Source organism: Venturia canescens, chromosome 1 (assembly GCF_019457755.1).
Source record: "Venturia canescens isolate UGA chromosome 1, ASM1945775v1, whole genome shotgun sequence".
Classification (NCBI taxonomy): Eukaryota; Metazoa; Arthropoda; class Insecta; order Hymenoptera; family Ichneumonidae; genus Venturia; species Venturia canescens.
Window position 1 is genome coordinate 26,717,761 of NC_057421.1, and position 16,438 is coordinate 26,734,198.

Here is a 16,438-nt window from a genome sequence, read left to right on the forward strand (position 1 = left end):
GATAAGAAGTGCATCAACGAAGCGATTACTTCCATTCGAGTAGCCAATTTTAGTCTACATTAGTTACTAATTCGCCGATAATAATTAATAAACTTCGCGAATCGTCGAGGTCGAAACAATTTTCGAAAATGATTACGAAAAGTTTTTCACTGCTAGCGCTTTCACGGTTAACACTTTTCATACCAAAACCGTTCAAATCGTTTCGAATCTCTTTTTTTATTTTCCAGCAATTCGGATAGCACAAAACAAATTATTCTTCATTCGACCGGATATTCCAGATTTTTGTCTAAACTCATTTCCCCGGAAGCTTATTTGCCACTTCAAGCATACTGTGCCATTCGATGTCAAAAAATACGAGGAAAACGGCATGTAAATTTTTTATTCTTCGATCTATCTACGTCGCAATCTCGACGTGAAGAAGAAATATTTTACAGCGGATTACCGGGATGTCAGAACAAGATAAAATATTGAGAAAATATACTCAATATTGATACATTATATTGATGCATTTTTTATGTTTTCTGATAACGTCAATATTACGATAATCCCGAAAATGGAGGATAATGTCGCGGGAGAAATGGAAAACTTATTTTTAGATATTTTATGACCGTCTTCATTAAACATAACGAAAGTCACGCCGACTCGTTTTATTTTTTTTCTTTTATTGTCGGGATTATGTTTCCCACAGTCTCCGATCTCAAGAGGATCAGGACAAATGATTACATTATTCGAGAAAAGACGAAAGACTTTTGTGAAAGAAATCCTTAAAAGCTTGGTTTTTTCGTCAATTTTCTTGTTTATGATTATCGACTGGAGGAAGAATTTTGAATTATAAAACTGAAAAATGCTTTCGAAAACAAAGCTCATTCAAACGGAAGTAAAAAAGATGATAAAAACGTTTGGAAAATCCCGCACGAATGAAGGTGAATTAGTTAAACCTGTCGAGGGACTTCCGCGTTTCGTGTGAGTTTCGAGGAGCATGCATATCACAGCAGTTCTGGCGTGGCTGAGTCTCTGTTGTCGAGACGATGGCTTAGAGTATTTGCCAGCTGCAGAAGGTTACCTGCTCGCTGCTTTCGACAATGACCCAGTTTGCAAGATGCCGCTTCAGGTCGAATTTGCCCGGCAGCAACGAACAGAGCTGAGAAAAACTTGAAAATACGCGCGTTTCGAGGAACACGGAGATGCTGGACGTGAGGAATTCTTTCGGGGGGCAAATTTCCTCGCGACAGGGACAAAAAGGAGTGAAGAAAATCAACTGGAAAAGAGCCCGGTGTGCGAGACTTTGTGCTGCTGGAAGTGGATCAATAATAATCCAACTCTTTCGTCTCCACAGATCAATTTCTCTTAGATCACTTTCCAGAGCTTGACGAGACACATTCGTTGATCGTTGCTCGAATTTCCGAAGACCGTATTCCGATGAAATCTCATGAATTTTGCTCCTGAAGAAACCCTCGTGACAGATCAACAGCTGAAAGATCTTTCCACAGACCCAGAAATAGATTCTGAAATGGTTAAAGAATTAAGAACGATTCGATTGAAAAAGAGGAATAATATTTATCGAAGATTTCCAGAGCACGAAGGATTTGCGAGAATCATTATTCGAGAGTGCTTCTTCACTCTCTATCACTCTCCCTCTGCCATTGCTTTCTGGCTGTGCTCGAAAGTCCCCGGTCTGATTAGACACCGCGTCGCCAGTAGCAAGAATCTAGTCTGGGCGATTCCAATTGGCCTACATTCGGACTTCAGAGACTTGACGTACGTACTGCGCGTATCGTGTAGTTTCAAAAAATATCCTGATCGTTGCAACCTCGTTGAGTGTTCGATATTTCAAAATAATCCCGCCAATTTCAGCAATTTTTTTTGCCAAGCAATTATAAGTGTCGTAATTAATTATCCTCATAATGATGGTCTTTGGGCTCGCGTTCTATAGCTACTCAATTATCAAGCTACATATGAACGTGGCATTATTACAAGGCATGAATACTGTGCTATTATAGTTAATACTGCCATTAAACACCAGTCTACGAACCTTGCCGATTGGAATTTTTTTTTTGCCTCCCTCCAACTTGAAACGAAGAAAAATCATGAGAACTTGAGCATATGTTTTGCCACTTCGAATTCGTAATTATTTTTAACGTTCGTAAAGAAAAACGAAAGCAGTTTGCTATTTCAGTAAACGAGCTATCGAGGTTTCGGAAACTTTTTTCTCGAAAAATGGGCTTCCTCGCACCCAGTTTCCTCAGCGTTTTATTCAACCTTCGCTACGTCGACAAATACGAACCTAAAAAAACATCTCCAGCAGCAAATTGTGGGTCCATCCACGACAAGGAATGCTAATGATTTTTCTGGGTAATTCTCTTGAGAAATATTTTTCACACTCATCACGTCAAAACTACAACGATCACGTGCTGTATCGGCTCGTGTTGGACGATTTACTCCGGTATTTAGGCCTCTCCTGGGCACCTGTGGCTCTCGGAACTGCGTGTCGAAACGTCATCGGATTGTGGATTGTCCTGGTCCACATTTCCGTCTCCTCTGATCTGCTCTTTTTTTCGAGAATAGTCGTTAATGAAATAATGACCAAGAATGTTGCACTGTCCACGATGACGCTTGATGAAAATTTACGTTTTATGTTGGACTCGACATTTTCTAGATCAGGCTGTGGATTTCTTGAGAAGCAAATAAAACGAAAATTCAATTCATTTCAACTTTTTTAGGTATTAGTTTTCAATCGACGATATTTTTATCACAATTTTGTGAGCATTTCAAACGAAAATTTGTTTCATCGTTCTATAATTTTTCACTATAATTATTTTCAGTGAACGTTAAGAAGTGCAGTTGTTCCAGAAAAGGTAAATATTCAGAACATCGTACTTAAAATATCATTTTGAAAGAAAAACTCTGAGAATTTGAATATTTTGTATCGGAAGTTTGGAAAATGAGCTTGGAAAAAATCGAACGGATTGTGGTTAGTCATAAAAATCAAGAAATTATTCACATTTCTGTCCATTGGAGGATCGAATGTTTGGAGTTCGTTAAAAATTATTCCAAGTCTCGTAATGAATAATTGGCCTTACGTAAGTTTGAGAAGAACTATTGTTATTCAGCTACTCGTCGTATTGTGCATATCAGGATAATTGTACTTTCGTGATTTACCGAAGTACGATCAAAGTCCAATCATACAAGACGTCTCAAGTCTAATGGCCGATAGTTCGAAATTTTATACGTCAAAGATTAAACTTAAAACACTTAAAACTTCAGAAAACATGAATCGATGAATTCTTCTCTCACCCCTTCGCAGTGAGGTGAAAATGAGATTTTCGTGCTATTTTTGTGTTGGAAAATAAATTTCATAGATTCAAACCATGATGTACTAAATCACAATCGAATCGATGCAGTAGAAATACGTTGTTTTTCAAATGCCCCTATACGTGTCATAGCACAAAAATGGCACGACTTTTTTTGCCCCTATGCGTGTCACTCACAGGGAAGGGGTTAACGAAATTCTTCTTTTCTATTTCGAAATAATTCATTTTATTTTCTCTGCGTCGTAAAGTTGTTAATACAAAAATGGATTTATCCTCTCTGTTTAAAGTGCACTCACGCACAAAGTTCGACTGTAATATCATATAAAAATTTGTATACACGTAATCAACAAGAATATGTAAGAGAATACATATAGCTGTATATAAATAATATAAAATCTTGAAATATATTTTCTAGAGATTCCGAAGCACTAAGAGGTTTTGTGCGGTATTTATGTACAATTAACACCGTTCGAATGCAAAGAAATTCGTTTTTTTATCCTTTTTTCACAACATTTTTTTTTGCTACTAGAGCCATTGAGTATTGTACGAAATTTCTTGTGACTCTCGGATGGGAAATTTGCATACAAGCTCCATAGAAAAATCTGAAGTAACGTTGAAACAGCTTGACGGAAACAGTTCAAGCAAGAATAATCATCACACTCGAACGACTCAAACGCCAATGCCATCATTAAGAGTAGTTCGATCGAACCACGCGCTACAGGAACTAGCGAAATTAATAAAAAAAAAAAAATAAAAAAAAAAAAGAGGAAGATGAAAACTTACACAACGGTAACCTCGTCATTCGAGTTATTTTTTCTTTTGCGTATTTGATCATCGACGGTGCTTGCGAAACGGCTCGTGGAACGTGATCTTTCCCGAGCTCTTTCCGCCTCTCGTCTTATAATTATTGCTTCCGTAAGGAAAGCTTCGCGCTTGATACGATCGCTCAATTTTCGTGGCACACCGGACAGACACCATTGCACTGCCATCGTAACAAGGCCGACGACATTTTGGAAAACAACTACGAAGGCCAATCTTGCTGCTAAAATATGCCAGTACAGAGTCGGCCTCTTGTATGGAAGAGTCGGATGATCAGGAGGATTTCTGTATTCTGCGTATCTGCATGACGTCACGTTTGAAAAAATCGTTCTTTCGGGCTCAGTCCCATTAAAAAAATCTGCAGTGTTGAAATACGCCAGACTGTTGTTCAGGAAACCCTCGTCAGTCTTGTTCATGCTTTCCGCACTCATGTATACCAAGCGCGGTATCAAGTTTGATGAAAATGCTATTATAAATGCCTGAAATGGATTGAAATAACGTTATGACTTTATTCGATTCTTATAAACTTAAGAAAAATATGAAAATTATCTTGACGACTGAACACGGAGCTTTCTTTTGGGTTAATCCATGGGAATTTAATAGTATATTACACTACAAGGGCAGAAAGTTTGAAATTTCTACCCTGCGCGTCATAATGCCTGAGGCGAAGCCGAGGGCATTTGACGCGCAGTTCAGGGCTTTCAAACGTCTGCCCGTATGGTGTATACTATTTTTTCTCTACAGCCGGTCAAAAGTACGCTTCTTCAGAAATATGCATCGATCGATCGAAGATGTTTTGATGCCTGTCTCAAGATTTGCTGGACGAACGAAGCGAGTGCTGCTGGTCGAGGGCAGGCATCAAACACACAAGATTAGCAAAGGTAATTTATATGAATATTTGCATTTCTATGAACCTGAAAATAGATCATTATTCTGAACGACTATATTCATTTCATCAGTCCGGTTACATTATTTTTTGCTGGAAGGATAAACGTATGTTATTCGTCCGGATTTACAGCAGTATAGTGCTGTTTTGATAGTAGTGCTTGGAAATAATATATGACATTTCCATAACGTATTTCCGGATGAATAAAATAACCTTATTCGTACAATTTCCCAGTGACTAGACATAGCCTTTCAAAAAATGCGTAGATAATATCGATTCAAATGTCAAACGTCAAAAAAATAATCACGTCAAACCTTTCGAAAAAAATGTTTGCTCCCGCTGTGACAAATGACGCGCGTGCAGTTTTGACAGTGCACAAATCTTAGACTTTCGGCTTTGAAATCGATGCTGGAAATACGTACTTTTAACCGAGGTGTAAGAGAAATGACTTAAATTGGCATGCTGGAAAATTTGATGGAAAAGATGGAAATTGAGCTTACGTTAGTTGTGACGGAAATTCGGGCGAGAGCTTCTAAAATCTGTTTCCAAACGCCGATATCCCGAGCTCTCCTTGGCACAGGTCGCCGATAATGACGCAGAAATTTCGTAGCATCGAGCCTCATCTCAAGAACATTGTTGGCAAGTGCGAAGAGCGGAGCGAGAGGGAAAGCAACGACGAAGAGTGTAATGAAACCAAACTGTATGACCATTTCAAGATATTCGTCGTACAATCCGCGTGGGCCCCAAACAAGAAGTTTCAAATCTCGAATCCATTGGCTCCGAGGAGCTATGGGATCTTTTTGTTTGATGCCGGTATGAATACGAAAAAGAGCCCACCATTTGAACAAAATGGGCCAAATCATTTCCATCGCGGTGTAGAGGGCTTGTTTGCCGACCATTATAATGGCCAATTGAATGCAAAGTTCCATGAGACAACCACCCGGCGAACATTCTTCTTGTCTGTAGCCCATAATTCTATTGTATTTTTTAGGATATCCAACGAATTTGCCTTTGAGAAAAGCGACATAAAATATAGAAGCGTAATAATTGATAAATTGAAAGAGATAAATTTTGAGGGTAAGACTATCGTCGAATTCCGCTTGAGTACGAAGCATCTCCAATTCCGTGAGATAAACCGCAACCCAATCGTAAACGTAATTGAGCACGAGAATGCAAGCGAGATTAATCCCAGCAGCGATACTGGGCAATGCAAAAGTTTTGTAACTCGTTGACTCCAAGTCATGACCGAAAAGTCTGTTCGACGTTATCATCGACATCCGATAAAGTACCACCGCGAAAACCGCGGCGCATGCGACTAACGCGAGTAGAAGAACCACCGAAAAGCTCAAACACGTCGCGGGTACTCGAACTTTCCAAAAACTAACATGCGGTTCTTTCTCACGGGTAACCGCGTTCATTTTCTCTTTTACATTTAATATTTTCTTCGATTTTTCTATCAGTGCCAAGTACTGTGGCCTCGGATGTTCCGCCGTCAAATCCCAACTAACTAAGCCCCAGTGATAACTCAATTCTTCGGAACGACGACGCCACAATTCCAAATACAACGCTGACCAGAATGCCATGAATACCGCAAACAACGTTGTCGCTGAATTGTCGAACAAATGTGTCGCTCGTGCCATCATACACGTTTCGTTCAGTCGCCAATAATCGCAATTCTTATCGCACTGAGGGCACATTATAACATCGTCTGCCCAAGTGCTACAAGCGTCTGCAGCGAGACTATTTGAGCCCAAGGTTATCCAACCTGTTCGAAAGAAAACGTTTTAATTAATTTCAATTCAATTTGCCTCGTGATAAACACGTTTTTGTTCCAATTGATTGAAATGATTTATATATTCATATATTTCTGATCTTTGTTCCATTTCAGTCAATATATATATATATATATATATATATACACACCATATAAAATGCAAATAATTCCAGCTATGCTCGCTGGTATTAGCATGTACGTGTAGAATCCTAGCCACGCGAAATATATAGCGAAATTCACGCCAAAATATTCCTGAATGGTATCCAGGGGCTGAAGCTTTAACCATTTACTCGTCGAGCCCCATTCCTCGTAAAGCAAAGCTCTCGTGCTCCCGGGTTGTTTGTAATTTCCCTGTAAATCATCACACTCGAATAACTCCCAAAGTCTGAATGTCACTATTTATCATTTTATACTCGATTTACAATATTAAATTGTATTGATTTTCCCATCGTTAAAATCCAACAAAATTTCTTCCATTATTCTTTTTTATTTTTCATTTTATTCAAAGTAGTAGTGAAAAAGACATGCAAGAAAAATTGGGTACAGATCTACTCTACTAACATCGTGCAGTGGATATGCCGCTGAATAAACACCATCGGCGATCAGTCGTTGAATACCAGCCGATTGTCGTTCCAAAATAAAATCCACAATCATCACACGTACGTTCGTAGTAAAAAAATTCTCATTCTCAATGTCAAACCTTTGGGCGAGCAAGTTCGTTTGTATTTGCGATCAATTACGACTAGCGGACGTTCTACGAGTAGGTTGTAAAACAATTGCAACTCGAAAGAAAAATCATTGTTGCACTGAGAAACGAATCTAAGTACACATTTCTAATAAATACTGGCCAAATATTTAATTCTTTCATTATTTCGAAACTCGACGATTCGACAATCCTTTGACCAAATTTAATCAATTAAAATTCATAAATTTACACATTCTATACATTCCTGTTGAGACACTTAGCACGGAACAAGAATCTATCGCAAATGAGAAGTTGAAGGTTTGCAATTCAATTAGTCAGTAGCCAAGTGAAGTGTAATCTCAAGAGTACATCAACTCTTCTAGATTTTGATACCGTTGCTTAAGAATCGAAATTTCAACAGAATCAAACTTTTGGCAGATCGTGTGAATGGGAGAAATTCTTGAAATGGAACATACAAATTATTCATAAAAAAATAAAGATGTTTGACCGATCAACTCACAAGTAATCTTTATCCCTTGAATATTCAGAGGCCAATCGATATTGCCTTTTAGGAAACTTCATTGGATCTAATTGAATAAAGCTGAACAAATTGGCGATCCACGAACGAGCGTCGTCGAAAAGATCTTTCGTGCTTTCGTTGAGATCTTCATTGGCCAGAGGCTTTATTGGCATCCTTAATTTCATTATTTCACAGTATCTGCATAATACTTCCTAAAATTGAATGGAAAAAATATTCAACATTCCCATAGTTTTTAAGTTTTTTTTTAATATTGATAGAGCCTTATAATTCTGAAAACAAACTCATCACATGTCTTTACACTGTAATATCTTTAATTAGAATATTAGATCATTGGAATAAAAATTAAATACACAGAAGGTAACAGTAGAAAAAGCTTCCATTAGAGACAAAAATAATGGAGCCTGCATTGAAAGAATCAATATTGTGGTATCAACAAAAATATGTTGTATTTTTTCATTCTGGATTGAACTGAATTGAATAAATATTTGAGAATTTTCATGACTTACCTGTGGAGCATGAATTTTGATGAAACAAAGATTTCGATTTTGTTCATATTCAAGATCCAATCCTTGGTCCCTTAAGTCTTTTTCAAATATTTCACGTCTCTCAGCATTATTTAAATTATCATTGTCCATATATGCAAGAACAAAGTCAATAGTTTTGCCCCTGTCAACTTTTGCTTCTGTCGCATTACCGTCCATTTGAATAGGAACATCTTGCTGTTCTACCGACATCATTGTTTGCATTGCATCCCAACGACCATCCATAGAAGATTCTGGTTGTTCCGTAAATGAGCTATTCATTTCTTAAAGTTTACTGCGAGAACAAGAAAACAAGAGTTTTTAGATTCAATCTATTTTTTTTGGTGCCTATTCATTTTAATTTTGGAAAATATCCACTCAAATTTCACTGGTTCTGATTCAATCTACTCCTCAGTTTCCGCACAGTTCAGATAGAAATGTTGGTACAACAAACAGTCATCTTCGAAAGTGTCATTCGATTAAAAACATGAGTCACACATGACGTCATGCAGCGACAAATAAAAACCCAGAGATCAAGAGACTTCAAAAGTATTTTGAACATTCAAATTTTCATGTTTCGAGTTAAAAATAAAGTTATAACTCACATTTTTCAGGATTTTCTGTAGACTCGACATAAATAGAATGACTGCCTGAAGATCACTTGCCAAATCAAAAGCAGTGTATATCACAATAGCAAAACACACAATTGGTATGTTTAGAAATAGAATTGTAACAGAAGTGCATATCAATAAATGATTTGATAAGTTATTATGAAACAGCGATAAGGAGTGATTCACGGAGGAAATCTCATCACTTTAATACCACAATAAAACACTTCTCGTTTAACCTGTAAATTGAAAAATTGTTTTCGTATTCACAACACCCGTTGCACCATGTGCACCGAAAACTCGTTAAAAACTAATCATATCACTTTACTAATAACTATTTCTAAATACTATTTCCCAATACTACGGGATGACGAGAGAGTACGAGATGATATCACATGTATGTAATATAGAGATGACACTCTGACACTCTGAAGTTAGCCTCAGAAATTTTTATTGAAACACACGGAGCTCGGCCCGGTAGAGCCTTTTATCCCTTATTTAAAAAAATCGAATTTGTCATCTTTCCATATTCCGAAAATAACATGATTGGCGCTCGTTTAATATTTGTTTACTTCTTCAAGCAGACGACGACGCAAACGAAATATCTTCATCGTTATTTTCAATTTATTTAGATACGAAAGATTGTATGATTTATCAATTGTCGGTAAAAAAACTTACTATTTTTTCTGTAGAGCCAACGTGTTTTTTAATTTGCTGCGCCGATTCCGTTCCATATTCGTTATTCTGGAGTAGTTCTACTGGTTCTACTTAGCTCTACTACAGTGAAGCAGTATTCTGTCATCTCCGTGATTTCGTACACTACTCTCGTGTTAAAACATTCAATTATTATTGACCCGCATATCATCTCGTGAGTTCTAATTCGTAAACTCACAAATATATATGTCTAAGAAACATACGGTTTTCTTAGAAAAATAAAACAGTGTTCAAGAGCTTCTTCAATTTAAATTTCAATTCGATATACTTTGAGGTTATAGTTCCATGGTTGATTGTGTACTTTTTATGATGTTGAGTCTTGAGTGTTGAATAAACTAAATTGAATAACTATCGTAAAGTTCTAATTATTAGCGTTTTTTGTGCATAACCGGCGTAAATAATAGCCAAATTTTCCATGATATTTGTATCATCTAAATAAAGTTATAGCTTATCAGTTGAAACAGGTCGATAAATACTCCGTCGATAAATAAGCTCCTTTTCTCAGTCAAAAATAACTTATCGACTAGCGATAAAAATGGGTTTCAGTGTCGGTTGGAGTTTTACTATGTTTTTTTTTCAAAAGGATTCAGTATAGTTTCCCCCAAGAAAGTATCAAAATAAATAGAAACGAATTGCTTTCAGAATGTCAGGTATCGTTCAATATGTGGTGATTAGAGGAGATTTGACGAAAACAATGCAGTGGCCTGTCGGAGCCATCGTGGCACAAGCTTGTCACGCTTGTACAGCTGTAACGCATCTTTTCTATGACGATGAGCACACTCAGGGTTACCTCGCTGACCTTGACAATATGCACAAAGTTGTCCTCGAAGTGAGTAACAAAGAATAAACACGGTGAAGTGATAAAAAGTGAAATGTCTGTTCAAAATTTAAGAATATTATGACCTTCGAATTAATTTAAATGAATTTTTAAGGCCCCCAATGAATCGAGTTTACGAGAATTAAATGAGAAACTCGAAGAGGACAAAGTTGACCACAAACTGTGGATCGAGCAACCCGAAAACATTCCTACGTGTTTAGTTGCCAAGCCTTATCCGAAGGAAGACGTACAAAAATACTTCAGAAAGTTTAAACTTTTCAAAAATTGATACACTCTGTAATCGATTTTTATTCATAATAAATAATGATGAGAAAAAAATGATCGAAAAAATATCCAACAAAAGAAAATATACAATTCATTCGCAGTCGCTTTGTGGTTACCTCTCCTGCGCATCTCCATGACTTCCGAGCAATACACCATTCGAAATAAGGTTAGAACAAAAGTTTATTTTCTATGAAAGTAAATTAGAATATTAAAAAAAAAAAAAAAACAAGAGTTGGAATTTCACCATTTCTCATTGTCCCAAGTGGATTCACGAGGGCGGACTACATTTCACGATAAAACGATTGTTTTGAATAGTCGATTTTTTTTGTTTCGTACATTTATTCCGTAAATTCGATGCACGTTCAGAACATTTTTCCAAGCACTTTTGTCATTGGCTTAATAACAACACATTTGAATATTATTCCATTCGTATATTGATCGATTTCACAAGTTCGTGTTAGAATCATTTAACCAATTAGAGTAAAAAAAAAAAAACAAAGAAAATTCGAAGAAAAACAGAAAAACTGTTCATCCAATAGCGATTATTTATTGTCGAAAAATTTGGTTCGTCGAAACCTACGAAAAGCCTCTCCGTATAATCGAAAATAATATTTACGTCGAGTGTATCGTCGGAACGGAATAATCCACGGGGGTTGCGAAGATGTTATACACGAGCACGGAAAATTTGCACTAATAGACGAGTTGCTGTTGTTATTTTCTTTTTGTTTCCTGTTTTCCTCGCATTAATATATTCATATATATATTAACATGTGTACACCGTCGTATGCTCGACTTACAATAAAATTCATTAAATATATATATATTTCTATATACGTATTCATTTGCTCTTATTGTTGTACCAACGTGTATAATTCTTATTTGAATCGTATAAAAAATAACCTGACTGTGAACAATTGGTAAAATGGTTGTTTACGTTAATTAGGTATTATCTTAATCGCGATAAAGAAATAAAACGAGTATAATACATTAGGTCGGTGAATGAAATAAATTCGGTATTGCGATTCTGTGACTGAGATGAGGCAGAATCGTTAAATAATTGTTGTTACAATTATCGTTATTATTAGCCTTAAAAAATAATACTAGCTATTGCATAAATGTATATAATAAATAAAAATATTGCAAATATTGGCATTGCATAATTGATGGTGATTTTTTGAAAATTTTATCTTCGATTATATTATAAATTATTTCGAATATTTTTCAATCACTATTTCGTTATTTATTCATTTATATATATATATATGCATACGGATATTTGTGTATTCGTATTCAATAATTATATTTATAATATATTCTGTACACACATGCATCCTCGCTCGTACACATTTGGGCGTTTGTTACGTTGTACTGTAAGTACATTTATTTACAAAACACTTACTGGCAAGACGTGATATTTTATTTCATTGAATCTCTATTTATCGACTCGATCTTCAAAACGCTGATGCTAATCACTGCAACTCCATTCTCCTATCCTCGTATCGACGATGAAATATTCTTTTGCTATTGCTCCTCCTCGTCCAACCACTGTCGCAATACGTTTTTCGACGGCTGCAATAATTGGAAGAAGTCAAGGTTTTTTTAGTGGTACGATAAGATCGGTAACTGATGCACGATGCTCAGTGGTCTCGTGCATAAATAAAAGCTTCTGAGAAATATAGAAAAAAATGAGGAATTAAAATATTATACTTCATGGTTTTTCGATGGATTTTTTTTTGAAAATTCGAAAAATATCACTGAAAGTGCTTGCGTCGAATTTTTATCGAAGCATCGGAAATCAAAGTGACAATTGCTGTTAGTGCCAATGAAATTTTGGTGATGCAAGGCATGTGTCTTCTGAAAAATCATGCATTCGATTCGAATCTGTTTATACGACGCTGGAGTTTGCAACGTCCGAGTCCAACGAAATTAACGAAAAGTACATTTGCAATTCACCAATTTTTTATTTCACGAAGTATCCAAATGTAATGTAATCTAAATTTTTTATTTCGAAGCATGTAAATTGGAGAATCACTGGAATTGTTGGAGGGTTTTTCAGATCATTTCGTTGGACTCGAACGTTTTGCAAACTTCAACGTCGTCTGTTGATTTTCAAATGATCTAAACGTCAATACGATACAATTTAAGATTCCAATGATTAAATATCGAGGTGATGAGTGACTGAGGATATTACGATTAAAGTATTGAGAAGCATCTACAATTCCGTAACCGAAAGAAGCCAAATTCATGGAAGAAAAAGTAAGAGTAGTGAGAACAGTGCGAAGCGGAGAGGGAGCCGCGAAAGGATATTTCAAAATTACCAGATAAGTGAGTTAGTTTGGTATGTGTAGACGACCGCGTTGACAGAATCGTTGAGGCGTTGAAAAATGCGAATATTGTTGATGAGAGGACGTTAAAAAGAGAAGGGAGGGCAGTGTATACGTAATTGCGTTATTATTTTTCGGCAAGGTTTCCACTCGGGTCCGCGTACTCGTCGTATTCATCTTCGGACTCTTCGTATTCGTTCTCAGCTGGTTTGGAGCCTTCGTTTATGGGTGGCGGCGAGCTCGGCATTTCCTGTTGAACAGGTTAACGAAAAAGTTCGGGGGGAGCCCAGTAAACGTGAAATCGAGGTTAGAGAAGTTTGGGTTCCTCAAGAGAGTATTGTTAAGCGATCGGGCGCGGCCCAATTGGGTGACGTTTCGACCGATTCGCCACTAAATTCATTAATATTAACCCACTACTGCCCAATTAATGCGTGGCTGTTAAAAAACGAAGGGAGGAAAAGAGTTAAACAGCAGAGAAAAAGTATTGTTGATACCTGAGGTGCTCTCCAGCCACATCCAGCGAGCGGAAGTCCATCAGCGCCGAGCGGGCAAGGTGCGTCGAGTCCGGGAACCCCCTGATCACCTTTGTCGCCTTTCTCGCCTCTCCTGCCTCGTTTTCCCAATTCGCCCTACAATAAATGAGTTTTTTCTTTCACGATACCAGTCCGGAAACATAATACTGCACGGTGGCTATTTCACGCAAATAAACGCGATTCAACGCGGCGTGCAAAAAGGCCAAGCAAATGAAAATTGACCAAACAATAGATAGAAAAAAAAAAACGAAGAGACTACATAAACGAAATAAAGAAAATACTAATGAAAAATTATGCATTTTTCTGAACTATTGTCATGAAATTGTTTTTCATTTATTTTTTTTTTCTTTTGATGCATGGCTGTCGGAACATAATTCTCAGGTTAATTGTATAATTGTCGTTTGATATTTGCGATACGTGAGTGTTCGTGTTTGCTCGTGATTAAATGATGAGGAAGGACGCCGGCAATGTGTTGAGTGCTTTCGTCTCGTCGCGAGGCAGATCGTATTTTCATTATTTTATTGATTTATTTAGTATAATTATATACTGGCGGGATTATCACTGATCCGAATGAATTGAAAAGTGAAAAGGATTCATCTTTGTTCACATACGTACCTAATTATCTCGTTTTGCCTCTTTTGGGATAATAAAATATTGATTTTCATCTACCGTTTGGATAATGCGTTCGAATCAACTTCGATTTGACTGTATTGTAACCGATCTTATAAAACCCTTTATTGTATTAAGAAACAATAAGAATTGATACTTTATCTACTCACACCGACGCAATACTGAAATAATAGTTTTAAAATAACAACACAGAGTAGGACACTTGCTCTAAAAGGGAAATACTCTTGTAGTGATACTCACAGGATTTCCGGTAGCGCCCTTCTCACCACGTGGGCCCTGTAATTCGATCACATTGCAAGAAAAACTTTCATTACTTTGTGGATGTCGAGCGTATATAGTCTTTTTCAAAATTTAGATTCACTGAAAATTGTGAAAGCGTCAACTGTCAGATTCGTTTTTCGTACTTTTACGAAAATCGGGCATATCCAAAGTTCATTTATTCGAGGAAATTCATTGAGGTAAAAACTCGCAATACTTTTCGTTTGATAGTTGACGAGAGAATCTAATTTGATGAATTTATTTTAGATTTTTATTAAAATTTTGAGCGAATTGCTGAAAATTATTGAGCAATTGAAATTTTGATTATCGATTTAGAAAAAAAATTCTGTTCCTCTGGTTTCGATAGTTGGTGCAGAAAAACTTGACGGAATCTAATTTTTGATTGCGGCTATGTACAAAATCCTTAAGAGACTTTTCTTCGAGAATGTAAGGACAGTACCTCCGCGCCAGGAATCCCATCGGTACCCTGAAGATAAATTGAAAGAGAGTGTTTTCGATTGTTGCTGTTGTTTTTTGTTTCGCTTGATAGGTCGCTCGCAAATAAATATAATAATAATTGAATATTACAACGGAAATGTGTATGCACATTCGGACCGTTCGATCAGGTCGAATTTAACGAAAGATATTGGAATTAAGATTGGGGTGGAAAGTAACGAGACGTTGGAATCGGAAAAGTCGAATGAAACTCACGGGTAATCCGGGCTCTCCCGTCTCTCCTTTCATTCCCGGTTCTCCCTGCGCGCCCTGAAATTATACGGGGAATTCGATAAAGTGTTTCTTTTTAGCTGTTTTTCTCTAGTTTTTATTTTTGCTCTAATATCTTCAAATCGATTTAACGAACGTTCGTACGAACGATGTTGCTCACCTTCATGCCGTCTAATCCCGCATTTCCCTGAAAGGGAGAGGAAACTACGTAAACTCGATTCAAGAACGCATTAAGGGTGTTTGTTTTTTCTCTTATTATTTTTTAATGTTAAAGAGCTTGGTAGCGATCGACCCAACGACCGACGAGCGCACTATGCACAGCCTCGATGCGTTCACGTGTACTCTTTGGCACTTTGTGTACATATATGAAGTTAAATAAATACATTTATATAGAAAGATGATGATGGACATGGAGATGGACGAAATCCAATATTGATTAAAGTCGACGCAACTGTGCGACGGTTCGAGGGATCGGGTGGAGGCTCGGCTAGTTTTTTTTCTTCGATGCATCCTTCATAAGATATGAAATTATTGAGTGGCGAGCTAAAACCTTGGACTTGGATGTCACCGATGAATGAGTGACCGGTCAATGTTACGGCGAAGTGAAAAAGCTGTTCCGAGTTTTCTTCTCCGAATAAAGTCGTGTATTTGAGCTTAAAAAATTTTATCAATTGCAGATTCGAATTTGAGCATTTGCTTGCTATATTTTAAGAAATTGGATTTTCGTCCGGAGCTCCATAAGTGTGTGGATCGAGGCTTCAAGGTCTGTGAGGCACGAAGGAATAACGAGACAGATGTTTGGGAACAGGCGACAAAATTCTTACTGAACGCATTCTCGAACGTTGCAAATAATTTCTTTTCAAAGAAGTATAAAAATGATGAAAATCAAAAGGATGACGAATTCAATTGATACGAACGCGGGCTCAAAGTGCCTCGGATCAGTGACAGTAAACAAGTCAAATGAGAAACTTATTTAGTTTGGCCTGATGAGAATGAATAATGAGAA

At 36.9% G+C, this 16,438-nt stretch overlaps 3 protein-coding genes across 20 annotated transcripts in view; 1 reads left to right on the plus strand and 2 right to left on the minus strand.

The window, feature by feature from the left end:
• Positions 1 to 3,582: 3,582 nt before the first annotated feature.
• On the minus strand, positions 3,583 to 9,605 carry LOC122419222 (anoctamin-5-like). Its single transcript, XM_043433590.1, has 7 exons — positions 9,143 to 9,605; positions 8,523 to 8,832; positions 7,996 to 8,207; positions 7,352 to 7,490; positions 6,940 to 7,141; positions 5,517 to 6,781; positions 3,583 to 4,609 (listed from the first exon to the last, which is right to left on the minus strand). The coding sequence occupies exons 2-7, from the start codon at positions 8,817 to 8,819 to the stop codon at positions 4,091 to 4,093; spliced, it is 2,634 nt and encodes an 877-aa protein (XP_043289525.1). The 5' UTR covers positions 8,820 to 8,832; positions 9,143 to 9,605; the 3' UTR covers positions 3,583 to 4,090.
• A 279-nt stretch (positions 9,606 to 9,884) lies between these two features.
• Positions 9,885 to 11,029, plus strand: LOC122419226 (putative peptidyl-tRNA hydrolase PTRHD1). The gene is made up of 3 exons (XM_043433614.1): positions 9,885 to 10,013; positions 10,502 to 10,688; positions 10,792 to 11,029. The coding sequence occupies exons 2-3, from the start codon at positions 10,503 to 10,505 to the stop codon at positions 10,963 to 10,965; spliced, it is 360 nt and encodes a 119-aa protein (XP_043289549.1). The 5' UTR covers positions 9,885 to 10,013; position 10,502; the 3' UTR covers positions 10,966 to 11,029.
• A 454-nt stretch (positions 11,030 to 11,483) lies between these two features.
• LOC122419223 (collagen alpha chain CG42342) overlaps positions 11,484 to 16,438 on the minus strand; it is a 131,868-nt gene continuing 126,913 nt past the window's right edge. For 11 of the 18 annotated variants that reach the window (XM_043433603.1, XM_043433598.1, XM_043433596.1 and 8 more), the window contains 8 exons: positions 15,593 to 15,619; positions 15,418 to 15,471; positions 15,167 to 15,193; positions 14,689 to 14,724; positions 14,598 to 14,609; positions 13,780 to 13,914; positions 13,280 to 13,535; positions 11,484 to 12,530 (listed from right to left, as the gene is read on the minus strand). In XM_043433603.1, coding sequence (XP_043289538.1) covers positions 13,413 to 13,535; positions 13,780 to 13,914; positions 14,598 to 14,609; positions 14,689 to 14,724; positions 15,167 to 15,193; positions 15,418 to 15,471; positions 15,593 to 15,619 — 414 coding nt within the window. In that variant the 3' untranslated portion in view covers positions 11,484 to 12,530; positions 13,280 to 13,412. The remainder of the gene's footprint in view (positions 12,531 to 13,279; positions 13,536 to 13,779; positions 13,915 to 14,597; positions 14,610 to 14,688; positions 14,725 to 15,166; positions 15,194 to 15,417; positions 15,472 to 15,592; positions 15,620 to 16,438) is intronic. The other 7 variants (XM_043433605.1, XM_043433602.1, XM_043433593.1 and 4 more) reach the window with 5 other exon arrangements.

Bases quoted from the DNA above. Each gene is read 5' to 3' on its own strand.
- LOC122419222 (XM_043433590.1), bottom strand. From the start codon at position 8,819: ATGAATAGCTCATTTACGGAACAACCAGAATCTTCTATGGATGGTCGT. The intron at 8,208-8,522 runs GTAAGTCATGAA...ATTCAATTTTAG, and splicing joins TCAAAATTCATGCTCCACAG to GAAGTATTATGCAGATACTG. The intron at 4,610-5,516 runs GTAAGCTCAATT...AATCCATTTCAG, and splicing joins GAATTTCCGTCACAACTAAC to GCATTTATAATAGCATTTTC.
- LOC122419226 (XM_043433614.1), top strand. From the start codon at position 10,503: ATGTCAGGTATCGTTCAATATGTGGTGATTAGAGGAGATTTGACGAAA. The intron at 10,689-10,791 runs GTGAGTAACAAA...TGAATTTTTAAG, and splicing joins TGCACAAAGTTGTCCTCGAA to GCCCCCAATGAATCGAGTTT.